This window comes from Dermacentor variabilis, chromosome 3 (assembly GCF_050947875.1).
Source record: "Dermacentor variabilis isolate Ectoservices chromosome 3, ASM5094787v1, whole genome shotgun sequence".
NCBI classification, from domain to species: domain Eukaryota; kingdom Metazoa; phylum Arthropoda; class Arachnida; order Ixodida; family Ixodidae; genus Dermacentor; species Dermacentor variabilis.
Window position 1 is genome coordinate 173,870,220 of NC_134570.1, and position 26,997 is coordinate 173,897,216.

At 47.2% G+C, this 26,997-nt stretch overlaps 1 protein-coding gene across 1 annotated transcript; it reads right to left on the minus strand.

The window, feature by feature from the left end:
- Window positions 1-292: 292 nt before the first annotated feature.
- On the minus strand, window positions 293-26,330 carry LOC142574331 (neprilysin-1-like). The gene is made up of 4 exons (XM_075683443.1): window positions 26,112-26,330; window positions 17,592-17,870; window positions 5,912-6,274; window positions 293-1,573 (listed from the first exon to the last, which is right to left on the minus strand). Exons 1-4 carry the CDS (start codon window positions 26,328-26,330, stop codon window positions 650-652), a joined length of 1,785 nt encoding a protein of 594 aa, XP_075539558.1. The 3' UTR covers window positions 293-649.
- Window positions 26,331-26,997: the final 667 nt, after the last annotated feature.

The following is a 26,997-nucleotide window of genomic DNA, read 5'->3' on the forward strand; positions in this document are numbered from 1 at the left end:
GGTGGTGCAAATTATTCCGGAGTCCCTCATTACGGCGTGGCTCATAACTGATGGTGGTTTTGGCACGTTAAAACCCATAATATAATTTTTTTAAGAAGTGGTTCAGAGCCCCTTCAATCAATCCATGAGCCTCAGCACACACAAAGCTCAAAGCACTTGCGCCTCATAGAATATGTTTCTTCCTTTAACCTACTGCCGACATATACAGAAGTGTCGTGCGCCCAGTGAAATATTGAAACAACAAATATTGCGTTAACAAAACGAGAGTAGATGTTGACACTCACTACAGCGCACCAGTTACACGAATAATTTAATACGTCTAAGAATGTCCCATGCAATGCCGACGTGATAAACATGGCAAGATGGGACTTGCCCGTCAGTGGCACTGTATATGAAATGATGAACAGAAAAAAAAGAAGCTACAGAGAATTAGAAGCAAATCGGCGAAATTCAATAAATCGCATAATGGCTGTTCTCGTGTGCTTCCACGCAGCACGCAGGCCTCGAGCAGGAACATGTATAAGCTAGCACATTTAGCGCACTAACAAGATGTCATTTGAGCGGCCTCATAAGGAAACGGGAAAAATGTTGGGGATGACGATGGGGATCACGCGGCTAACGTGTTGCACTCTATAGTTACGATGCGCCTTCAACCGTCGTCTTCGAAGAAAGTGCACTTGGCCTTCGGGTTCATGCGCGAGCCGACCGGGCAGTGGAACGCGTTCGCGAACGCTGCGAAGTTTGCCAGTGGTACATTGCAGGCCTTTTCAGCGTCACCAGTTCCTTCCTCGGTGGCGCATAGCACGTGACAGTAGGTGAGGAAGAAGACCTGGTCGCCCGACAGCTGCCCGAGCAAGGCCAACTGCAGCCCGTCCGCCGTCTTCTTCTCCGAGGCGTGCTTGTACGCGCGGAAGGCCGTCTCCACAGCCGGCAGGCGCGGGAACAGGCTGAACACCGGACGGTTGCTCGAGGGTGTCGTGCTGTCGAGGACGGCTTCTCGCGTCCAATTATTCATGCACGACATTTTCTTCAAGTACCCGCTTGAAACGTTGGGACCCCACCAGAGCCTGTAAGTGCCCGTCGAGTCGACGGTGCTGCCGACGGGGTCGAACGAGCGGGTCAACTCGCGGGCGGCGTAAGACCCGAGGCCGCCGTAGTTCATAGCGTCCGTGCCACCCACGGTGTACAGCGGGCGTTCGAGTGCGTCCAACGACACGCGCAAGATGTTCCTGTAGTACTCGTAGGACAACAGCGCCGCGCCGCCTTCGCCCATCCGCCGCCGGTAAACGTCCTCGTAGGCGTCGGTTGCCAGGAAGCCGCGCAGGACGGCGCTGGCCTCTAGGAAGCGCACGATGAAGCTGGACTCAGGGTCCTTGGGAGCGAATGCTTCGTACAGCGAGCGCCGACCTTCCTTGTGGAAGAAAACGTCATTGGGGAAGATGTCGCGCGTCATCGAGTCCAGCTTGCGTATGGCCTCCGCCTTGGCGCCGTCGCGTGCCCAGCGGAGACTAGCGATGTTCTTCTTGGCCGCTGTTGCGATCGTGGTGAACATGTCGTCTATCCGGCCGCGAATCTGAAATGCACAGATGCAACGTGTGGGAAAAAAATACAAAACTACACTACTGCACTCGCAGTATTGCTTAAAGAAACGCTCATCGTAAGAAGATCAGGCACGGCCATCCAGGGCCGGTATGATGTGACCTACCGTAACAATTCTTTGATTTTCACTATTTGTCGATTCTAAGTCACAAGCTGTATGATCATGAACATGGGTCAGCGTGCCGCTTGTACATGCACTGGTGAGCGACAGTGCGCAATCTAGAAGTTTGCAGGTTTAGTCGATGTACTCCCTGATCGCCAATATGCGTTATGTTGTAGTGCACAGACAGAACGTAACTCAATTTGCATGAGCATGATATTGGTCGTCTCGACGTTTACAGATGCCGCGCGATAGACGACAAGTGGGATAGACGATACGCGAGCGTGTTTACAGTGTGGAGCCGCTCAACGTACGAACTGCTAAAGTGTACCATGATCTCGCCAGGCTGCCCTACCTGCATCGATTGGCACGTGCGACCCTGTTCAATGCCATAATGCTTGTATATCATTTTGACCGCAAATAAGACGGGGACAAAGGGAGAGAACACATAAACAGCACGGGCGGTAACTTTCAACTGTTTTATTCACTGCAGCCCGTGGGCATATATAGGCAAATAGAACATGCGCAGATCGCAGCAAACAAGAATACACATCAGCTTAGCGTGGCCACCAATTATAAAAAAAAAATCTATTTCCTATTGAAACAACCTAATGGAGGTATCGCTAACGCAGTCTTGGCCTTTCTTTTTTATGTGATAAGCCTCTAGGGGCAAAGCAAGGGTGAGGACGACTACTATGGCCGTAAGACCTGAAGTGGTGCCGTATATTCACAGGGTCGCTCACAACCTAAGTAAGATGGCAGACAGGTTTGGAGTCCCCCTTGTCTTTTCAGCCCCTTTTAAGCTGGCGCGGCTCTGCCCCCACACCTCCCGTGATCCTAAAGGAAGGCAAGGTTGTGGCAAGAACCACACCAAGCCGTATGCAAAATGCAATGTAGGAGTTGTGTACGAAATCCCCCTGGCGTGTGGCAAGTCCTACATAGGACAGACTGGACGGTGCCTAAATGATCGAGCCAGGGAACATGAACAAAAGTTAACGAAAGATGAATTGGCGCACTTACCTGCGCACTGCAATGCCTGTCGCTGTGTACCTCTTTTTGAGGATATAAAGATTCTGGGGAGAAGCCATGACCAGACTGCACGTGAACTGATCGAGGCTTATCACATAAAAAAGAAAGGCCAAGACTGTGTTAGCGATACTTCCATTAGGTTGTTTCAATCGGAAATAGATTTTTTTTGATAATTGGTTGCCACGCTAAGCTGATGTGTATTCTTGTTTGCTGCGATCTGCGCATGTTCTATTTGCCTATATATGCCCACGGGCTGCAGTGAATAAAACAGTTGAAAGTTACCGCCCGTGCTGTTTATGTGTTCTCTCCCTCTGTCCCCGTCTTATTTGCGGTCAATATGATATACAGTAAATACCAACTAGTCCAAAGTGAAGTTCTTCTGAAGCATAATGCTTGTGACACGCAAGATTTGCCGCCTGCGTTAGCCCAACGACAGAGTGGCAGGGAGCGGTGGATTCTAATGGCGACTTCAGGTGGCCGTTTCGGAGAGCTCCATAGGTAGTAATTTTGTTGAGTTACTTCTTTTAGATTGCTGATATCAGACTTGGAGCGTCCAGAAATGCTCCCATCGACGGAGCGATTGCGCGATCCAGCCAGCTTCCGTTCGCGCGAGCGTTATGCAGCTTCCGGCAGGGCGCTTTTGCCGGTGTTGGCTCGGGCGTTACGAGGGTTTTGTAATTCTGCTGTTGTGCTGTCTGTGCTTCACGGCGATGTTGGCGACGCGGCAACATATGCATTTGTAATCTACACCTTCAGTTCTACTTGTGCGTCGAGAGGCAAGCAGCGACAGCACCCTATTACAGTGCAGGAAACGTGCTAACGTAGGACTGTCTTGGAAGTGGCGGCCACTGTAGCGGTCGCTTTGGTACCCTACCATTCTTTTTCGTTTGGCTTGCGCTCTCGCTTGGTGTGATGCTGTAATGTTTCATGGTGTGCCCGCGTTCAGTCGCGCATCACCGGAACTCTCCCTCGGCCCGCGTTAACGGAGAGTGGCTCGCCTGCGTTTACCTAATAAAAATGTTTATTCTCTCTCTCGCCCTTCGGGAATCGCTTGCTCTCTCTGACGCGGATCTTGAACGCCTTGCAATCACATTCGGAGAACCAGATCAACGACCCGAATTTACGAATTTAAGAATGGTATAACGTGGACAAAACGGACTCCGGTAGGTCATACTGGGCTAGTGTAAGCGCCAGAGCCACGTCTAAAACGCCGTTTTCATGCAACGCTGGCACATAACAAGCATACGATGGCATTGAAAGCCAAGCGTAGGTGGTACTATGCAACGATCCATTTTATTTCTGAGCATTTTCGTGCTTCGCCATTGACTCTCATGTTGCGGTGCCACACTTGGGCATTGGGCACGACGGATCGTAAGGAAGGACGAATGAAATGGATCGTTCTCGAAGAATTAGCCCTGCCGTGTGCGCTTGTTTTGCGTTCAGCCTTGCAGCTACCTAACAAAATTTCAGAACAAAAGTTAATTTGCCCGGCATTTCTCAATCTCATCGTCAGTAAATGCCACGAGTAACCGAAGCATGTACTTTCAGGGAACGCTCACACTGAAGCAAGGAAGCGGCTGCGCTTTCCGTGGTGCTCGCGAGGAAATCTTGTCGCTGCAAAGCAAACTCAGGATCTGTAAACGGCGACAAGGATCGGCAGAAAACGCAAAGCCTTCAAATCGGGGACAACTCCAGCGCCACCTACTTAAATACATGTAAAATGCAGAAATGCTCTGATAGGATAGTGGCGGAACTGATCTGAATGAAATTTGCTGCATTGGGAGAGAAAGGTAAATTCCAGTGACTGTTAGAAGCAAAATCTTTATGTAAGGCATGCATTTTCTTTACAAAAATTTGGCAAGCCTACAAAAATATAATCTAGAAGAGTGTTGTTTACAAATCTGTAAGACTGCACAAACAATAGACATCGCAGTTCTGTAAATTGAGTGCTTTAATTAGAGCACCAAAAGCGCATAAGTTTGATGTATGAATTTTCAGCTTACGTGATTTTGTTACAACGTTCACAACGGCTTCGCGAAAGTCCAACTCCCAAATTATCTTATGTTTCGGAGGGTTTATAGGGCTGATACATGAATTTCGTCCACCTTAGATGTACAGTCAAGCACCTTTATAACGAAGTGTTGGAGATCTACAAAATCATTTGTTATACAGGTCACTTCGTTGTAAAGCTGTCGCGTCATGCCGTTGACAATATGGCAGGGTAAGCACGTTCAGCCACAGAAAACCTTTATCTAAAACGAATATCGAGCGATATTGTGAAGAAAGTCACTAATATTTTTTTTTTGTTTACACACTTCTTGTGACAGCATGTGCGACTGCGGCCAGCCTTAAAGCCCCGAGGTTCATAGCATGCTCCGCGGAGAAAAGCAGGAGCTGCGCCAAGTAATGATGAGAGCGTCCCATGCCGCTATCGCCTCACTCCTCACTTGCCGACAATATTATGGTTCGTTCACTGTCGCCTTGATTGGCATTCGCGTTTTTTCTGCACTCGATGGCTTTAAAGACGCCTTCTGTCAGTAGTTACGATTACATCTTCACGTTGTCATCCACTGCGGCGTTGAGAGATCACCGAGCCGCGCTCTGCCCACCTCGGTGTGGTTTCTATAACAACAAATCACAAGCCGTTGGAGACGCCTAAATTCCTTCGTTGTACAGGGGAATTCGTTGTATTTGTCTTCACTGCATAGGCATTCACGATACCCATGAAAAATGAGGATTCGGCCGGGACAGTCAATCCTTTGTTAATCATGGCATTTTGCTGTAGAGGCGTTGGTTGCAGAAGAGTTCAACTGTATTACTTTACGCTGTTTACAGAATTCCCAAATTTGTTGTTTTTTTATTGTGGAGTTGCTCAGCCGTAAGTTGCAGTTTGGTTTCTGAAATCTTTAAATGTAAAATTGTTCTCTATAAAAACACTGATGACTTCAAAAAAATTCCGCTTCTTGCAATCACTAGAGTTTGTTCTTTAGAAGAATCAAAGCTCATCATAATCATTGCTGTCGTTGTCTAGATAAGCGTTTTCTTCCGTTGCATTTTAGTGCCTAAATTCAGATGCCAGGGATACAGCTTCGTCCGAAGAGGAAGCTTTGGCTGCTAAGCGCCAGTATCAACACGTTAGCAAACCTTAAAAGGCCGTGCGTATTTTGCGGGGTTCGCACTAACCGTGTACGTGTGTCGATACACGATACGTGGAGCAGCGCGGAGTAGTCCTAGGCGCGAGTCGACCAGCTTTTGGCAGGCTTGGTGCACATGAAGGAGGGTAGCGATCATGATGCTGCCACTGCCGAATGCTGTACTCGGCGATGAAACCATGGCCCACAGGTAGGTCTGCACCAGGGTCCACGCAACGGCGTCTAGCACCTTCTCGGCCCTGTCGGCGTAGTCCCGCAGCAAGGTGTCAAGTTCGGCCAGCATCTCTGTGCTGTGCGCCACCATGGTGTCATCGGGAGATAGCAGCACATGGTCCACCAGGTGCTTCTGTAGCAGCTGGAACCACAAGTCAGAGGGCCGCAGTGACGGGGTCATCTAAAAGAGCCGAGACATAGCGGTACTATTGATACGTGAGAGCAAGTCCCTGTGTCAGCCGCATATTACGTCGCGTACCTGACAGCGCTCAAATGAGCCGGCTATACCCGTTTTCCAAATCAAATGTATAACCATACAGGAAAGGTCGGCCTACAATGTTTTCAGCGCACGATCACTGCTGCTGCTTTTAGATCGTACGGTATAGCTCACGTGCCATTCTCACAGCTTCAAATACGTGCACATTGATGACACGAGTATTGTTCTATTCTGCGATGCTTATCACCACTGCGGAAACATAAGCCAGGCGCGGTGACGTGCGCGTTTTTGGACATTTTGAGAAAGACGCAATCGACAAACCACTAAAGGGGTTCTGTTGGCCAGTGAGAGAGCAGTAAACTCTGGTGACAGCGCAAGGTGATCGCTCATCAGCCGCTTTCACGATTGCAAGATACTGCGCTCTGATGATGTCTGTGTTTCTGCACAGTGCGTGTTTCAATCACGATAAGTCCACCAAATCAGGACGAGACGCCGACCGTATCGCCTGCTCGATTCGAATGCACTATTATTTCTCGACCACACGAAACCCGAGAAAGCAGATGAATTGTAAATGAGAGGCGACGGGCCTGTCGCATGCATTTGGACCACGGCACATTGCCGCAGCGTGGTCACGCAGGGCATTAATCCTTCGGCGGAAGCCGGACTCTGAAACTGCGCAGCGTGCGTGGTGTTGAAGGCCCTGGATGGACAGCCATGACTTCCGGACAAACGATGACAGGCCCCGTCAAGAAATAGTGGAAAATTATTTGATCCCGTTCATAGTTTCAATGCAGTGATGCTACTATTGACGTGGCAAACTATACTGCAGGTACTGATGTGGCAAACTATACTGTTGATGCTGATGTGGCGAACTATACAGCGGGCGTTCAAGCATGGAAAATGTAATCCGTTGTGCTCGCGGGAGCATATGTAATTTCGCGTTATTTCGTAACACACGGCTGGTAGATGCGTGCACAACTACGCGTGCTTTTTTTAAAACCGAATCGAATGGCAATCGAATAAGGTCAGAAGCGAATCAAATATCGAATATTTTTCCAATAGTTTGCGAATATTGTAAAAAATTTCTCAGCGTTACTATCCGCATTTTCAACATCCCGGCCATCGCAACAATCGAAAGTGTATATCATTGTCTGCACTATATAAAGCATGTTTGTTAAAAGTACTAATTGACCATTATGAACAACCAAGTAGATTGTTCCCAAAGTCGGGGCTCTTAGAATACGCGGTCATGCATTATAAGTTTATAAAATTATGCACCACCTAATATCTGAGCATACCCTCAGGAGGAGACGTGTGTGTTGTCGTTAAAAAGGACAGAGTGCAAAGAAAGCACTTTTTGCTAGTCGTCGCGGCAGAAGAGGATGCTGCTCTTGTATAACGTAGGCTGTAATGAAAGGTATTCTGATTTTATCCGATAAGAGGACACAGGTTCTGCACATAAAAGTGGTGCTAAACAATGCCTACTGAAGAACGCCGTGTCTGAACAGCATTTTACTGTGAGTGATCATCTTTAGTCGGAAAAGTGGGGCTGACTGAGCGACGCGGTGTGCTTTAGTACCTTACGTCTACTGTGGATGAGATGGTGAAAATATCGCATTTATGCTTCCATTGATTGTTCGTTCACTTAAGTTGACGAGGTAAAATAATCAAAAAGCATGCAAGAAATGTTCATACCTTTAATTAGACACAGTTCGACTCGGTGATCTAATGACATAACTGTCCTTGCAACTACCAGCGGTTGCCAGTGTGCTTGTGCAACGAAGTTGCACAATTTCTTTTAGTTCCACCATGTCGAGATTTACAAGAAATGTGGAGTAATTGCCTAGCTAACCCGGATGCCAATTCAGATAGACGCATAGCGAGCGGTGAGGGCCTACGACAGAACCATAACCATTGTAAAAACGAAATGTCATTTACATTTATAACCATGCCGCACAAGAAAAAAGACAGGAATGTGCAACCGAGCTGGCAGGTATGATAAAAAGAAAATCCACCTTTATGATTGCTATTCAGCAGAAAAAAGAAATAAAGTCGGAACAATTGGCCGCCCGGCAGGATGAAGTCGGGACTTCGGACTTTACACAAAAGCCGGGACTGTCCCTCTAAGTTCAGGAACGTTGCCAACACTGTCTAGAACAGCAATATATATATATATATATATATATATATATATATATATATATATATATATATATATATATATATATATATAACCAACTATCCAAAATTATTTCTGACGAGATAGCGACCCACCCAACAGCAGCTAGGCAGCAGCCATGCCAAAGGCGGGAAAGCAGGCAAAGAGCGCTCCGCTGGAATACATTTTTCTTGACATATCGTGTCCCACACGCTTTACTCATTGACAGATTAAGGAATGCTGGGCTTCCTGAGAGATTGATATTGTGGTTGCAGGCTTATCTGAGTAATCGCTCACAGTTTGTGGAGTGTGCGGGTGTTAGGTCTACTGATCTGCCGGTATTCTGTGGGGTTCCACAAGGTTCAGTGCTTGGTCCTCTGTTGTTTTTAATTTATATAAACGGCATTGCTTCTAACATCGATCGTTCTGTTACAGTAAAATTGTTCGCTGATGACTGCGTGATGTATACTGTTGTCAATAGCTCCTCTTGCCTCTGTAAACTCGCGGACTGCTGCGAACGAAACGGTATGCAAATCGATTTTGATAAAACAGTTGCCATGACAATAACCACAAAGAAAAAGCCACTGCCTCATACGTACGACATCGCTAATAAAACTATTCAATCGGTAACGTCTGTCAAATATCTAGGACTAACTATCACAAGCAACTTAAGATGGGACAAACATTTGAAGAACGTTTGTACAACAGCGTTTCATAAAGTTTGCTTTTTGCGCAAGAAACTAAAGGACTCGCCGTCAAGTGTTAAACTCGAGGCACACCGCACTATGGTTCGACCAGTCCTTGAGTACGCTTCCGCAGTATGGGACCCACACTACGTTAAAGATACTGCACAAGTAGAACGAATTCAGCGCCTCGCTGCCCGATTTGTTGTATCTGACTATCTGTCTTCTTCATCTGTTACTGACATGTTGCAGCGACTGAATCTGGAAGCCCTCCGCGTCCGCCGAAAGATTGCGAGACTAAAAATGCTTTATTTGATGTATCAAAACAAAATTGGCCTCCCGCGCGAAAATTATCTTTCCCGCGCACAACACAGGTCTTCTAGAATTATAATCACTCGAATGTTATCCACTTGTACTTTGCGAGGACGAAAATGTTTCAGAAGTCTTTTTTTCCGCTCACAATTGAAGAGTGGAATTGCCTGCCAGCGTCTGTTGTTGATTGGGCAAATGTAGATTCCTTTGTGAAATCTTTGTCATTGCACTTGATGTAACCGTCTCCTGCTAGGGCGGCATTGCTGCCTGCAGTATATTGAAATAAATAATAAAAATAAATAACTTTTCTTTAGCGGCCAGTGATGTACATTGCATTATTTCGCTGCTCTGATAATATGGCTCTGTTTTCTCTTCGCCAGCTTAAACTAACACGCTTAAGAATGTGGGACTTTTTTCAGAAGCGCTCTCGCTTCAGTGCACTTTGCCTCCGTAACTTTCCCTTTCATTGCAACAGAATGTAGTCCGTGAGTATAGGGTTCTTGCCATATAGTTTCGTGCAGTTGAACGGAAAGTAAACTTCTGTCAGAGGAGTTTCAGTGCTACCCTAATCCTTTTTATCGCTTTTAATGATTTACCCTTCGGACGATACTGCCAGATTTTGTTGTTGCACGAATGCCTACCATGACCGTCATAGTTGAAACCTAAGAAGAGCGTGACAGTCCTAGTAGAAGCAGCAAAGATCAAAGCAGAGCTCTCCTAATGAGAAGTGGTGCCACTCCCGACACAGACCCAGTGCCCAGTGTCGACTACCTAGCACCCTGGAAATACATTGAACTCACAGATCGGAAGCCCTCGCCAAATCGAATGGATCCTGACCGGAACAAAGAAGGAAGACAGCATTACGCTAGACAGTACTTGGAATCCTGTGATCCACTTATTGCGACGCGTTTCTACACTGATGCAGCATTCCGCGCCAGCACTACTCACACGAGGCCCGCGATTGTAGTGCATAGCTCGACACTGGTGCGACGCACAGTACAGAAGGATCACTGGGAGAAGCGTTTCCTCGCGTGACCACTGTTGAACTCCTGGCCATTTTAGAGGCGGGCCACCTTGGTAGAGACAAACTCGCGCCGACTTCCCGGTTCCACATTTTGACCGATAGCCAGACAGTAATCCCTGCACTAGGCACACTGGACCGCTTTGGCCAAACACCCCTAATCATCCAAACCGAGTGCCTCGCGCTGCGCCGCGAACATTAATCGCAGTGAGTGTCAAGTGGTGACACAAAGTGACACAAAGCACGCACTCGTGCAGTGCCCAATTCCGTGCTTTACTGCTCTTGCTGCAAAGCGCCAACGAAACTGAGCAAACGCCATCTCCTATGGGAATGCCCTGCTTTCAACAGTGCTAGCCCCAGTTACTCAGCCACCATACCAACTCTGAAAGAATCGATTAATCCGCAGGTTGGGACTCGAGATCACCTCCTGGCCTTCAATGAATTTGAAAGAGATATCGGCATTTCCAGAACGATTTGGTGGTTTTCTTTCTTCCCCACCCTTTCCCCACTTAGGCTTAGGAGCCTTCTTGTTTTCATTTAAAACGGTTTATTCATTCATTCGTTCAATTGTACTGACGCTATGCGCCATCGCCATCGGCGTTGTACTCATGACCTGCTATAAGCACGCAAGCACGGCCTACAGCTTGGAGAATTGAAAGGGTTGCAGAGACGAAGTCCATCTGGCTCCAAAAGCGACGTAGCTAACTGGACGAACTGGAACACGTCTCGCTGAATCCATTCTGTCAGAGCTAGGGATGTGATCTGGCTTGCACTGCTGACGCGAACGTTGTGCGAACACGTACAATCGTTCCTTCTGAGCACCTTTGAGCATACCACGCCGTGGTGAACGCTGGACTAAGTTTATGTAATCCATTCTTCGGAGGCTGACCAGCGCCGACAGTTTTACTCCGATTTCGTCTTGTGCACGACCGAGGTGGGAATATAATGCGATCACTGCAACACTGCTGGCTTGCTCCTTATCCTGATGATGATGATGATGTATGGCGTTTTGTGGCGCAAGGGCCAGGTATGGCCAAAGAGCGCCATGTCTGTGCTAATGAGTTTGCAGTGTACTTATGATTACTATGGAGTTGGTGTGAGGTGGCTGTAAAGAGGCCTTAAAATATACGCTCTAAAGTGCGTAAAATCTGTATGATAAAATTATGGCGATGACGTATGACTTGTACTATGAAAATTTAGATGCATATAAAAAGAATGATACGATAGGTAAAATATATCAGATTATGAGAAATGCCAGAGCACTACTGCCTCCTTAGAGCCCTTGAAACACAAGGGCCTGGAGGCATGTGCTATGCAAAACAATTATCGTAGTGGCATCCTCTCTAGAGAGGAGGCGCTACGAATTCATTGGACTAATAACATTTAAGACCACATCTCTCAGAAAACCTAGCACTGAGTCTGTATTAAAAAGAGGTTCTGGACGAAGAAGCATTGCAGGATGAAGAGGCACGTGCTGTCGGTATGCTAATGAAAAATGTCTCTCTCAGATTCGGCTTCCCGACACTCCAGGAGGACGTGGAGTACGGTCAGCCTCTCCCCGCATCTACCACAGCTTGGAGGCTCACTTCCGGTCAGTAGAAAGTTATGGGTGCCATATGTGTGTCCTATTCTTAAACGACAGAATAGGACATCTGTTCGGCGCGATTTTATTGTAGAGGGCCAGAGTCCTAACTGTGGCTTTATTAGGTGGAGCTTATTATCTTTTTCCGCGTCCCACACGCGTTGCCAGTGGGCCCGCAGCCGCCTTCGCAAGAAAGGCCTCAGATCTGTGACAGACACCTCAGCGGTAGGGTTAACGGCTTGCGATGCTATAGACGTGGCCATCTAGTCCGCCAGAACGTTGCCCTCGATGCTCCTATGGCCAGGCACCCAGCATATAATGATATTCTGGTTAGATATGTACGCTTTACACAAGACGGAATATAGTTCATTAAGTACTGGATTCTTGTGTCTATAGGGTGACATCAAGGCCTTCACGACGCTTAGGGAGTCTGTACATATCGCTGATTTTTGAAGTTTCGATTTTCCTATGCGATTTACAGAAGACAGTACTGCGTAGGCCTCGGCCGTAAAGATACTTGTTTCCGGATGCAGTACACCAGATTCTGAGAAGGATGGGCCGAAGGCAGCATAAGACACCCCGGCATTTGACTTCGAAGCGTCTGTATAGAACTCTGCGCAGGAGTGCTTGTGCTGGAGTTCAAGAAAATGCATTCGGATTTCCATCTCTGGTGCATGTTTTGTTACTTCTAAAAAGGATATGTCACATTCAATCAGCTGCCACTCCCAAGGTGGTAACACCTTGCTTGGATGCATTAGGCGAAGCTCGAGGAGTGGGACACGCATTTGAACACTAAGATCCCTCACACGAAGCGAGAAAGGCCGTCTTACAGAGGGACGGTTGTGGAAAAGTGTAGTAAATGTCATATCGTTAACAGTGTGAAAACATGGATGTTGATGATTGGAATGTATATTCAGGAAATATGTTAGGCTGATGTAAGTTCTTTGTAGATGGAGGTACCATTCATTTGATTCCGCGTATAAGCTTTCAATCGGGCTAGTTCTGAAAGCGCCAGTGGCTAAGCGGATACCTAGATGGTGCACAGGATCTAGGATCTTTAGTGCGCTCGGAGCGGCTGAGTTATATACGACGGCGCCATAGTCCAATCGTGATCGAATTAGGCTCTTATAAACATTCATCAGACACGTCCTGTCGCTACCCCATGTTGAGTGGGATAGAATTTTAAGTAGGTTCATTGTCCTTAGACATTTTTCTTTAAGATATTTAATGTGCTGTATAAAAGTAAGCTTGGAGTCTAGTATAATACCTAGAAATTTGTGTTCTTTGTTGATAGGTATTTGATGTCCACAGACTTGAACACAAGGAGCTGGAACCAGGCCTCTCTTTCTAGTAAAAAGAACACAGGGACTTTTGTGGGGGTTGATTTTGAATCCGTTTTCGTCTGCCCACTTGGAAACCTTGTTCAAGCCCTGCTGTACCTGTCTCTCGCATACTGTGAGGTTGCAGGATTTGAAGCCTATTTGTATATTGTCTACGTATACGGAATAAAAGATGGCCGGTGGCAGTGAAGCACGTAGTGTGTTCATCTTAACGATAAAGAGAGTGCAACTCAGCACGCCTCCCTGGGGTACACCAGTTTCCTGCGTAAAAGGACGTGACAGTGCATTACCAACTTTTACTCGGAAGGTACGATTTGGCAAATAGCTTTCTATTAGGACGAGCATATTGCCACGGATGCCAATTCCCGACAAGTCTCTCAAGATTCCGTAGCGCCACGTGGTGTCGTACGCCTTCTCCATATCGAGGAATACGGATAGGAAATATTGTTTATGTAGAAAGGCGTCGCGAATGTTTCCCTCAATGCGCACAAGGTGATCGGTTGTGCACCGCCCTTGTCTAAAGCCACACTGGAAGGGATCGAGCATATTGTTGAGTTCAAGGAAATGTACAAGTCTGCGGTTAACCATTTTTTCAAAAAGCTTACAAAGACAATTTGTAAGAGCTATCGGGCGGTAACTTGCCGCCAAGGAACGGTCTTTACCCTGCTTAAGAACAGGGACCACAATTGCTTCTTTCCATGTGGATGGGAGGTATCCCGCAGCCCAAATAGTGTTGAAAAGTGTGAGAAGTGTAAGTTGTGTGTCAGTATGTAAGTTTCTAATCATGTCATACATGACTCGGTCAGGTCCCGGTGCAGTGCTTTTGCATGTGTTCAATGCAGCTCTCAACTCGGCAATACAGAAAGGCTGGTTATACGGTTCATTCTGTCTGGATTTTCGTAAGATTGGCTTACGTTCTTCTATTTCTTTAAGTTTAAGAAAGGATTGGGAATAGTTGATTGAGCTTGACACGCGCTCAAAGTGCTCCCCAAGTGAGTCTGCCTGAGCTTGCAGGGTATCGCCTTCTGTGTTTACCAAAGGGAGTGAATATGTTTGCCGCCCTCTTATTCTAATAACCCTGGTACAGACTTTGGCCTCATCTGTATACGAGTTGATACCTGATAAAAAGTTCTGCCAACTCTCTCTTCTGGCCTGTCGGCGGGTTCGCCTGCCTTGGGATTTTGCTTCTTTAAAATTGATAAGATTCTCCGCAGTGGGGGAGGCGCGTAGCAGCCCCCACGCTTTGTTTTGTTTCTTACGAGCGATGCTACAATCGTCGTTCCACCACGGAACACGCCGTTTACATGCCAAGCCATTTACTTGTGATATGCATTTATATGCGGCATCTATTATGAAGGCTGTGGAAAACTCCACTGCAGCATCAATTCCTAACGAAGACATGTCAGCCCATGAGATACTAGTTAAGTTTCGGAATTTCTCCCAGTCTGCTGTGTCAATCTTCCACCTGGGAGCCTGTGGTGGATATTCGTTTTCTTTAATTGTTCTTAATAGAATAGGGAAGTGGTCGCTTCCGTAAGGGTTGTTCGTAACTTCCCATTCGAGTTCAGGCAGTATGGACGGGGAAACTATACTAAGATCTATTGAAGAAAAGGTTCTGGTTGCTAGAGAATAATATGTGGGTGCCTTCTTATTCAGCAGACACGCACCAGAAGAGAAAAGGAACTGTTCGACAAGACGACCTCGCACATCTACACGAGAGTCGCCCCACAGGCAGTTATGCGCATTGAAATCCCCAAGAACAACATAAGGTTCTGGCAAATCGTCTATATATGACTGAAATTCATGTTTCTTTAATTTGTAGTGTGGGGGTACGTAAAGCGAGCTAATGGTGATGAGTTTGTTTAGGAGAACAGCTCGAACCGCCACTGCTTCAAGAGGCGTTTGGAGCTGTAAATGTTGACACGCAATGCTTTTGTGGATAACAATAGCTACACCTCTCGATGATGCGACAGCATCATCGCGATCTTTGCAAAAAGTTATATACTGTCGGAGAAAGTTCGTGTGTTTTGATTTTAAGAGTGTTTCCTGTAAACATAGCACTTTTGGATTGTGTTTGTGTATGAGTTCTTGTACGTCATCCAGGTTTCTAAGAAGACCTCTGACGTTCCATTGAATAATTTGTTTATCCATATTTAGAGTAAATTGGTGCTGTGTGTACGGAAACGGAAGTGATGCCTTAGGTTACAGAGCTGTTTCGAGGCCCTGTAACGGGGGTTCTGCCCTTTCTCGAGCGTTCGAGGGAGCCTCGCCGCTCCTTAGGCGTTTGGTGCGCCTTGAGGACAGGTGTAGTGTCCATTGCCTCTTGTGAGGCGGCGGACACGTGCTCTTGCGAGCGAGCAGTTACAAGAGAGAGTCCCGCCTTTGAGGGCAAGACCCCTGCGCCCACCAGCCCGGAGGTCGATGGGGCTCCCTGGGGGATCTGGCTGCGCCGGCTGTTGCCAGCGCTGGATGGGGCCGGGGAGGTTGTGGTAGCCTCGGCTGCGCCCACCTTCGGTGTCGATGGCCCCGTCTGCTGAGTTGGCGTAGCAGCGTTACCTGCAGCCGCCGAGGGGGCGGATGGTTTCACAGCCGCCTCACTGGGTGTGGGTCGGACAGCCGCCGGAGGCCGTTGTGGCGCAGCCCCCTGACGCGCCACTTCGGCAAATGTGTTCTTAGGCAGGTATGCCACCCGCCTACGTGCCTCCTTGAATGATATGTTTTCTTTCACTTTGATCGTGACAATCTCTTTTTCTTTTTTCCAAGATGGACACGACCGCGAGTACGCGGCGTGCTCTCCATCACAGTTTACACAATGCAAAGAGTTCGCGCAAGCTTCAGACGTGTGTTCATGGGCACTGCATTTTGCACATGTTTGGCGGCCTCGGCAGCTCTGCGAGCTGTGGCCAAAACGTTGGCATTTGAAACATCTCAGAGGATTTGGCACATACGGTCTTACACGGAGTTTGATGTACCCGGCTTTGATTGACTCGGGCAGGACACTTGAATTGAAGGTGAGTATTAGGTGTTTGGTCGCAATTTCTTTACCATCTCGCCTCATCTTGATTCTTTTGACATTTATAACATTCTGTTCACTGAAGCCCTCCAAGAGTTCAGCCTCAGAGAGCTCCAGCAAATCATCGTCCGAGACAACGCCGCGGGTGTTATTCATCGTACGGTGTAGGGTTACTACTATTTGGGTCTCCCCAAATGATACTAGTTTAGGCAGTTTCTCAAATTGTTTCTGATCGCGGAGCTCCAAGAGGAGGTCACCGCTAGCCATCCTCGACGCCTTATAGCCTGGGCCAAAAACTTCGGTAAGGGACTTTCCTACAAGGAATGGGGAAATTGTTCGCACTGGTTTAGCTGGTTTTTCAGAATGGATGACGTGGAAACGAGGGAAAGATTCTTTTTGCCGACCAAAAAATTTGAATACTTCATCGGTGCGCCCTCTTTTCTGAGGGCGATCAGGGAGCGGGGGAAGGAGTTAGCCATAAAGATATGTGAGATTTCGGCAGTAACGCCAGCCACCCACCGTGGCGTCCTACAAGGGGACGCTGCAGGACCTGTGAAACACGGCCTGCAAACGCCAGCTGTACCAAATATACAAACGCGGCTAAATACCAAATATACAAACGCTGCAAACGCCCCTATAACCAAATATGAAATAACCAAGGTTGGTTATCCACACAAGGTTAACCCTTGCTGCCTGGAAAAATTGGAAGTAAAAGGAAACCAGAAGAAGACAGGAAAGGTGGAAAGTAAGGGAAAGACGAAGGTAATAGGGAGAGAGAGACAGGAAAAGGCAACTACCGATTTCCCCCGGGTGGGTCAGTCCGGGGGTGCCGTCTATGTGAAGCAGAGGCCAAAGAGGCGTGTTGCCTCCGCCGGGGGGCCTTAAAGGTCCAAACACCCGGCATCAGCTCAACCTCCAGGATCCCCCTTTCCCCAGACACGGCTAAGCCGCGCACGGCTACACGCGGGAGGGTCCAACCCTCGTGTGCTCGGGTACGTGGTGTCGCAACACACCAAACGCCTGCTTACGCAGACGCCCCTGCGGGGTCCTTATCCTGCCCGCTTATTCAGATGCCTTAAGCTCAGCACTGAACCTTGCTACATATGGCTTTCAATGCTGTGCCTTTGTGCGATACTGACGACCTTTTATTTCTTTTTTCATTCCACACTGACCTGTTGGAACTGCCGCAGCGGAAACCACGACTGGGTTCTGAAGAGGCCAGCCCGCAGGACTTGCAACAGCCGTTCCTCGGCGTCGAAAAGCTCGCGAAAGCTCCGGTCGTCTCGGATCGGGGGTGAACCGAGCAGCTCGAGATGGTCGTCCAAGTAGTCCTTGTACGAGTTCTGCCGTATGCGTATCAGGCGCAGCTGCTGCCAGACGGTGTCCATTTCTCCGGCGGATAGCGCCAGCACAGTCTGTGCGCGGCGGCCGGTGCTTGCGTACACGTGCACCTTCGAGGAAAGGCGCGCAGGGCGCTGTGTGCGTCAGTGCCTTACGTTACCGAATGCGAAGGAAACAAAAATAAAGTCACACGAGATAAGGGCGATGCGCTCAAGACGGCCGTAATTGCCTGGCTATAAAGATATTCATGAACACCTAGCGACAGGCTTTGATTTGTTCGTCATGAATACCACGCATGTCTAGCGACACTTTCGGCTACAACAAAGCGTTGCCGGTGTCGTTACTGTCGGACTCAGGAACGGGGTGGGGGGGAGGGTAGCGGATATGAGCGATCGGGTTTCAGTGTTGACACATGTACGATAACACTGCATAAGTAGTTGGAAAAGCAGGTCCCGAAACAGCAAGCACTTACGCACAAGAACTTGGTACCATGTTCATTTATTGGCCTACTTGGCAAAATATAATTGCATAAGAAGTTAACAAGGAAAGGCCCGATGTAAAACTACCGGAGAGGACGTTTGTAAGACAAGTGCCGAATACGCTACACAAATAGCAAATGATCGTTACGTACAATAGTAATACTAACGCAACAATATTTGTAGACCCCTTTGCATTATTTAGTATCACATTATAGAAAGTATTCAGCTATACAAACTAGCGCTAGCAAATACGTTTGGAGTGCGCTATATACGGAGTGCGTATCACGCTTCCCTGGTGCCCTGGGTCAACTAAACGATGTACCTTGTCCCCCCCCCCCCCCCTTGTGGGATTACCCCTAGGTGTATTTTCGCGCGTTTCAAAGTTGTAGAACAAAAGTCGAGCTTCACATGTTCTACAGCAGCGCTCTTGAAAGGGGTTTAAAAGAACAGATAATACTCAATTGGTTACTTGATGGGTTGTTTAATTTACACATTGGCGGCTCCCGTGGCAGCAACACTCAGTAAACATTTTTGTTTTGCTTCGCTTCTATCGTATGCCTTATCGCCACCCTAAGCTGGTGGGCACTGTTCTAGAATACAAGGCAAGGACGTAGCCAGGTGGTTGCATCGGTGACGTGCCTGCCCCCCCCCCCCCTCCGCCTGAAATATTTTTCAGACCCCCCCCGCCCATGTGCAAACCTCCCTCACGAAAAATAATTCATGTCTACGCCACCGATGCAGTGGCATTACGCGGCTGCTTACTTATGCGTCTGATGCCTCTTGAACAACATTACACATTGGCTTACATCTTCGCCAAATCTAATTCGTAAGCAATGAACTGAAATATTCATACCGAATATAAAACAAGATGCAGGCGGATGTCTGTATGAGGTTTTGTCATATTCTTGCTGCCAGCGTTAGAGAAAATTGATATTATTGTGGTATTTCTCAAGCATGGCTTCTAGCCAAGCTTGTCCTACGGAGAGGCCAAGTTAGAGAGGACATAGGCCATTGTGTCTTCACAGACGACGAAAAGCAACCATGAAGTATGCTATAACAACAACGAAATGACATGAAAATTCAGCATGAAGCGTCACCAAGGCAACCCAGCACATGATGTTGCATATTCACCTCTGTACTTTGTACAAGAAGAAAAAAACAATTACGACATAAAACGGGAGCAGGCGGTTACTCTGTCTCCTTATTTCGAAGGGCGACTTCTGGTATCTAACAGTGACATTTAGGAGACATGCGCCTCAGAGATTCATTTTCGTTAACAATAAAGCTGGTTAATTGGCACTCGTGCAAAGTATGGACTTCATCTTATGGTTCTGTTACGATTTAAGTACCTCTAAGTATTTCGTTATTTTTATGCGCCTCGTGCAAGTGGAAAAGGCAGGGTCTCTATCTCGGTGTATATACTTGCGGATATATATTAAAATGGTATTTACACTCTTAGCGTAATAACCTTCGAGTTAACCTAAATTTGCAAGTAATCTATGCTATATAGGTTGCCTTGTTACTGAACGAACTTGATTCTTGTTTTTTTGTGTAACAGCATAGAGCGAAGTTACGTGGACATGAGTCAAGTCCTCGGATATGGCGTGGGCAGTTCAAATTGAGAAGCATCTGCGGAACTTTCGACGGCAATTTTCTATGGAACAAAGTGATATATTGGCACACAGAAAACGATCGTCGTCTTGAAGGCGAATACTCTATGGATCTAGCTCGACTTAGTATTTTCTTTTAGTGTCCCTTTCAATCGTCACCTTCATTTTTGTAGTGTTGCCTTTTGTACCGGAGAGGAGTGCTAAATGACTTAGGCATTACTGTACATTCCTTAATCTTGCATACTTATTGTCCTCAAAAGTTATTGCGCAGAAGAGCTTACACAGATTTTAGACGTTAGGATGAAAAGTTGGGCCATGTTAGTTTATGTTTAAGTTTCAGGTATCTGCTGTGGTAGTTCTTTATCTATTTGCGGTTTATTTATGCCTGTTTCGTTGCCGGGTAACAGCTGTTGCTTGTAGTGTGGCGCCAACAAGTTACGATGAGATTGTAACGTTATTATTCTGCCTCTGTGAGCTCTTCGATAATTCGCACAGCGCGACGGCAGAAAAAATGACAGAAAGGCACGATGTAGACAAGCGCTGACTGTGAGCTTCACTGCTAAGCAGGAAATCAGAGAATGTGCAACTGACATACTGACAGCAAACAGAGATAATTGTGCTCGCAGTAGGGATGTCTTCGTTCCTTACGGTAGTCAGAAGCTAACATTTATGTGTATTTTAAGGTATTATACAAGGAGCTTCAATATTTCGATTCATTTGCAGCATTTCTAGTGCTGCTGCAGAAATTTGCGCGGCCAGGCAGCGCTTTTCCCAGAGGCGTATTTACTAGTGTTTGATGGCCTGGGTGAAAAAAAAAGTATTAGTGGAGTAATATAGAGCAAGGCAATAAATATTGTTGCCTGTGAATATTTTCTTGTGCTGCAGAAGTGCGATGCGACCATATTTTGAGCAAGATTGCTCTGAATGTGCAAAAAAAAAATGTAATCATAGCATAGCATAGCAATGCAATCATAGCAATGTCTGTGTAAAACTGAGCGCAATATAACCATGAACGTTCACCAACTAGCCCCCTTCATTGCTTTACTAAATGTAATCATAGCACTTTCACTACATGGTTTCTGTCAGCTGCTTTTCTCACGGCTGCGACTGACGTCACTCAAAGAATTGGCTATCACCACCTCAGGCCTCCGTAATGTCGTAAAGGCAATGTCGTATCCAGAAATTCCTAGTGTTTCCCACTAATTAGCAATCTGACTGCGATGTGATGACTGGGCATGACGCTGTTTGCGGGAAACTTCCTTTCACGAAGGCTCCCAACAACGCAATATATGGCGTGTCGAACTTGTATGCATACATTCACCTCCGCAAAAGCAGCATAGGGCGCATTTCGTCAATTATAATGTGTTTCGCAGATTTCAGGAGGAAATTGGCAGCTATCTTGCAACTTATGTCATACGAGAGCCTTCTTGATACTTCGTGTCTTCGATAATTGTTGCTGCTAACTTTGTGTATATCTCTATGGATGCATGACCTCTACTATAAAATGGTAAGGTGGCGATGGCAATTTATGCCCTGCGATTAACACTGCCGTTGATTATTGAAAAGTTAAAACTTGGAAAAAGAAACTTCGTTCTTGCTGAAAAAGTTCCAAAAGCAATCGTACAGAGCTTCCGTATAGATCGTTAGTACAAATATTACTTACTGATATTAGATTAGTTAACATTTTCCTTAACGACTTGTGATCCCGTTGTAATGTCAGAACTGAAGTCACCTTCATTTTCGTAGTGTTGTCTTTTGTACCGGAGAGGAGTGCTAAATGACTTAGGCATTACCGTACTCAAAATATAACCGGTCACTGGAAGCTTTGTTCCTGAAAATAGTCTCAAAAACAAGCACTGTAAACGTGCCATGAAATGCATTGCTGTTCTAACTGACATTGTTTCGTTACAGAATTATTCTTCAGTGCAGAATCATTACCTGAAACGGCAATGCATTTCAGTGCGGATTCTGACGTCACATTTCTCAAAACTGGTGCTAGGTACACGTAATAGCAAATTAGCAAATAGAAAGCTTCAACCTGCATTCACGTGGCTCCGAGATCATTAAATGCAAAGCAAATCATTAAAATGTTTAATAAATAATTGTTCATGGTTATCATGAAATATATGATGTCTGTCGCCACTATATAGCTTTAACACCAATTAGATATCATTTTCTCTTGAGTCCTGAACATTGAATGGCTCCACGTGCAGGAATTTTGTACATATCCACATGGGCCACCTTCTTGAACCTTTTTAGTATTGTGTCCGTTTGTATAGGCATAATAGAGTGTCGCACGTCTTCACCCGCGGCGTCTTTATGCGACTACCCGATATTTTTGGACATTAACGATTCGGCCGTCTGTTCCGCTTCACCGCAATGCACTAGCGCAATTCAATGGTGATCACATAAAAAAATAGCACAATATAGGCCGAATCTCAGAAACTTTCAGTTAACAACGTAGGGAGAGCACTGCATTCTAATAACATATGTTTTTACAGCATTGTAATTTCGCTGCTGCACTATAGCTGCGCTATGGCCCGGAATGAAACACTGCTATAACGCAGCAGGTAAGCCCCCACTAAGTGCCGTAAATGCATATGTTATTAGAAGAGAGTACCTTCTGGATGTCGATAACTGAAAGATGGTGAAATTCGGCCGATTTTTATGCGTGTCACTTTCAGAAAGTGCTGCTCCTTGAGTTATGCTAGTGCACTGCGGTGAAGTTCAACGAATGGTCGAAAGGGCAATGTCCAAAATTTACGGGCATGAGCAGAAGTATCCGTGAAGGAAGACGTGCAAAACTGTATACCTATTTCAAAGGCTATTCTACAAAGACGCTACGCTAACCCAACGCAAATATACCTAGTAGCGAAGCTTCCATAGAAGCCCACACGTCACGCCCCGTGGTTGCTTAGTGGCTGTGGCGTGGGCTGCTAAGCACGAGGAAGCGGGATGGAAAACCGGCCACGGTGGCCGCATTTTGATGGCGGCGAAATGCGAAGACGCCCCTGTGCATAGTTTTAGGTGCACATTAAAGAACTCCAGGTAGTCCAAATTATTCCGGAGTCCCCCACTATCGCCGTACCTCACAATCAGATCGTAGTTTTGGCACGTGAAACCCCGTAATATATTTTTTTTTTCAAGCCACGCCTTCAAAGCATTGCGGTTCATCAGCAGTTCATGGGGCGTACCGCCGTCTCTCTTACGATGGAGCACTTCCAACGGAACAAAGATAATGTGACGCCATATCAATTCGAAAGTTGAATGACGTCATTTGTATTGTTAAAGGTGCGATATTTGTTTCGTGGTCTGCCATTGAAGCTGTCTTTTGAAACGCCCCGCAATTCGAATCGATTGGCGTTTCGAGCTTCCAGCGTTCAAAGCGATGCAGCAAAAGGCCAGTCGCACGGGTGTAGAAATCACACCCATGTACAGAACGTTGTTTCTTCGCAGGCCCCAGAAAGCTGTGGGTGTTGAAGGCTCGTTGCATAGTCTCACACCAAGAGCCTTCAACACCCAGAAAGCTGTGGGTGTTGAAGGCTCGTCGCATAGTCTGACACCAAGCCCATCGGCCAGCGGAGACGCACGGTGACAGCTAGAGTAAACAATTATCTGGTGGCCGTAGCTTTTGACCAAACACGCAGAACAACGACGGAGCACACCTGGAAACCACTTCGCCACCAGAATCCACACAAGCGTTGACGAGAAAAAGAGGAGGTCGTATAGCAACAGGTGAACTTTACACAAGCGCTCCTTTCTGCACACATCAGTAGTGCCGTGCTTGTGCACCCTTTCATAGCAGGTGGAGGTAATTATTGTTAATGATAAAGTAAAAGGGATTTATCTTTCCTCGTGCCATGCATATGACATTCATTAGGAATTTTATTTTTGTTGAATGAGATCACCCTCTTCTGAAACGCTCTCTCTTCAACAGAAGCCTGCTCCTCCCTCTTTTCAGGACGCTTCATTTCGTAATACAGCAAATTCCCATACGCCACTGCTATTGGCCAACAGCTGACATTGATCAAGATGGGTGTCTGGATCAGTGCGCGTCTTTGCACTGTTAGTGTGTAGATTTAATGACGCAGTTTAATGAACAGGCTGAAGTAAGTGCAAATCTGCTTTCGAATTTCTGCTGCAATTACGCACTTTCGAAAGGAGCCGATTATCGTCTGCTCACGCTCGCCCGCGACCGCCCATGCAGGAATTGAACTCTCGACACCCTGCTTACCAGTGTCGTAGCCGTCTGGTCTCGCTAATTTCGACTATTTCTGAGCACTCAACTAGCCTATAACCACGCGAAACTTAACGTCGGACCACACGCACGCTTGGCAGCGCGCGGCCACTCCTGGCCGCTCCTGGTTAGAGGCCTTGGCAGACTTAGCTTATTTGGCTTCCATCAATCGGCCAAGCTGGTGCAGGACAAAATCGGTCCGCACTATGTAGGCACGGACATACCGAAGAATATGAGCGAGGGCACGCGCTCAAGCCCTGTCGTGCACAAAGCAGACGCTGCGCATACGCACTACAGTGGCCATGTAGCTGCGATATGCTACGTAAACAGCGCGGCCGCCGCGGGGTGACCCGATGAGTTCCCTGGCTGAGCGTAGTGCCGCTCGCCGAGGACAACCGTGTTCGGCGCGTGGTAGGCGCCAAAATCGGAAGTAGTGGCGTCTGCGTGAACTCCCTAAATCAAATTTGAACTGTGCGCCACGGTGACGTTCAGTAGGCGGAGCGTAGTGGGCACGCCCCGCTCCGCCGTAGCCTTCGAAGTGCAAGTCATTGAAGAAAGAGCGGAGGCGCTGCTTATGGTGTTTGATTGCCGATAACTCCGCTTCCGCTGATGAACGCAGTGAAGTACTTTTTTGCGGCAAGGTGTTTCCGAAAAAGTCTGTTTTAACTTCGAGCAGATTTCTGTACTTCGATAAATGGAGTGTCAGGGCCCCTTTACGAAATAAGAGAAGCCGCTTTGATGTTCCTTTCGTGCAAAGGGCATGCGACACAACAGCGGCTGGAAACAGTGTAAAGAAATGAGGGGAGGGGTGGGGGAGAGAGTGACAGATGGAGGAAGAAGAGGAAGATGTCAGCACGAAGCAAGGAAAGCGTCAAAGTTAAATTACAAGGGATTCCCTTAGGACTTAAAAGCATTGTTCTAATCAGCAAGCACGTAGATGAGTTTCCAGGTGTTTTCAGTGATAACCGAAATGAGGTATTTTTGTTCGATCCTGGTGTGAGCGAAAGCCTGATTTTAATGTTGTCGCTTTTAAGCCATCGAAAGAGTGACCAGGACAGTTGACATGTTTGGATAGAGGAAGATTCAGAAGAGTTCTTACGTCCGATCTGTAGTAAAAGAAACTGTATTCTGAAAGCTGTATCTGTCTGACCAATACACCGTTCATTGCAGATAGTGCATTCAAGAAGTTAGACCACATGGGCACTGTGGCACGTAAAGTTTAATTTGGGAAGCGAGGTTGGGCCCGGGGCTGATAGCTTTCTTTGTAGTTCTCATGTGAGGGCAGAGATGGGAACGGGATTTTGTGCAAGGCGTGCAACCAGTGCCAACGTTAGGGTTGACTTGGTCAAAGTATCCTGTAAACTTTTATTCTTCCTATTCAGAATTAACAGGGGGCGATTTCCCAAATATGTGCTTAAGGCGATCGCTTTGAGCAAGGATGAAATTGTATGGTGCTTTCTGTAAGAATAGCTGAAACCTTTCGCACCGACGCAGAGTCGCTAAGGATTATGTTAGTGTTTCAGTCACAATTAGGCGATTTAGCTTCGAGTACGTATATATCCACCCGCTTAAGCTTGCCAGCCTGATTTACAGCATCATCAATTATCTCATTTTGGTACGTTTGCATAGCAAGAACGTCTTTCATTTCCGCACAACGAGCGTTGAAATCTTTGCTAAGCTTAAAGCAGTGTGCTTGGCTTTGCGGAATGCCCGTTTTCCTAACATGACTACTATAGAAGTGTAAATACTGGTAGTGAGTTTTGTAGGCCATCTGCCCCTCCCCCCTCCCCTCACGCAGGGATTGTAACACCCAGAAAGACAAAACTGTTTGGCGAGCAGGGGCGAGAAAAGGAAATACTGGGACGAGCACAACGGAAGTCAGTGAGAAATTTTAACGGATCCGTTTCCCCAGGGGACAAAATCATGAAGATGACATCAGGAAAACGCTTCTGGCAGAGTGACTTTAAGCCGAAAGAAACGACAATTTCTTGACTCGCGTTAGCTGAGACGTGTCCCCAAACATACCTTGAACAGTACGTTGATGTTCCAGCTGATGGCCAGCTCAAGGAGCACGTCGAGCGGGTGCGGCGGTTTTTCCCAGGTGGCACTGTCGGGCCACGGCAGTCGCAGGGACTTCTTCCAGGAGAGGAACTGCTGCACGCTGTGGCTCACATTGCTCGATTCGGGACTCAGGCAGGCCGAGAAAAAGGTGCTGATTGTGGCGTCGGGCTCCTTGGCAGACATCTCATAGGCACTGATGCGAGAAGGAAGCGAGATGGTGTTTAGACCGGATGGTCGATGCACGGAAGCTTCGGCAGCTGTTGGAAATCGCGCTCGCGAAGCACACCGAAGAACGCCAAGCGAGGATTAGGCTCGCGACCGGTCGGCTGATGATGACCGGCTTGGAGCGTTGCGTTCGTCCTATATGGACAGCCTAGTGCTCCGCGCCCCTGCAGATGTGTTTTTAGTGCGAGAGCATCGATGCCCCATTATATGCGAAAATCCGGCGTCCTTGACGTCGCCACCGAGCGATCGTACCAAAAAATGGCCGACGGCGCAAGGAGTAAAAACACGTCAAAGATGCTAGGATTCACGTCGAATTTCTCAGGGAGGCACCTGGAAACAAGGTAAATCGGTGGCTTCGAAAATAAAATTTGTAAATTTCGGTACGGATGGGAATAGAGCCAACTTCTCCTACACAAGACTGGTGCACTTGGATCCGTGACACCATTCTACCTGGCCCGAATGCCATATAATCTAATGGGGACCGAATGGAATTCATTCGGTCATTCCACACGGCACCACTGCGCTATTGGACTACGACAAAGTGAGAAATTTTGTTTGGCAGTTTGCGCTGCATTTCAAGCAATTTATGCTTACGGCACGGCACCCATCGTCGTGACGCAGTTAG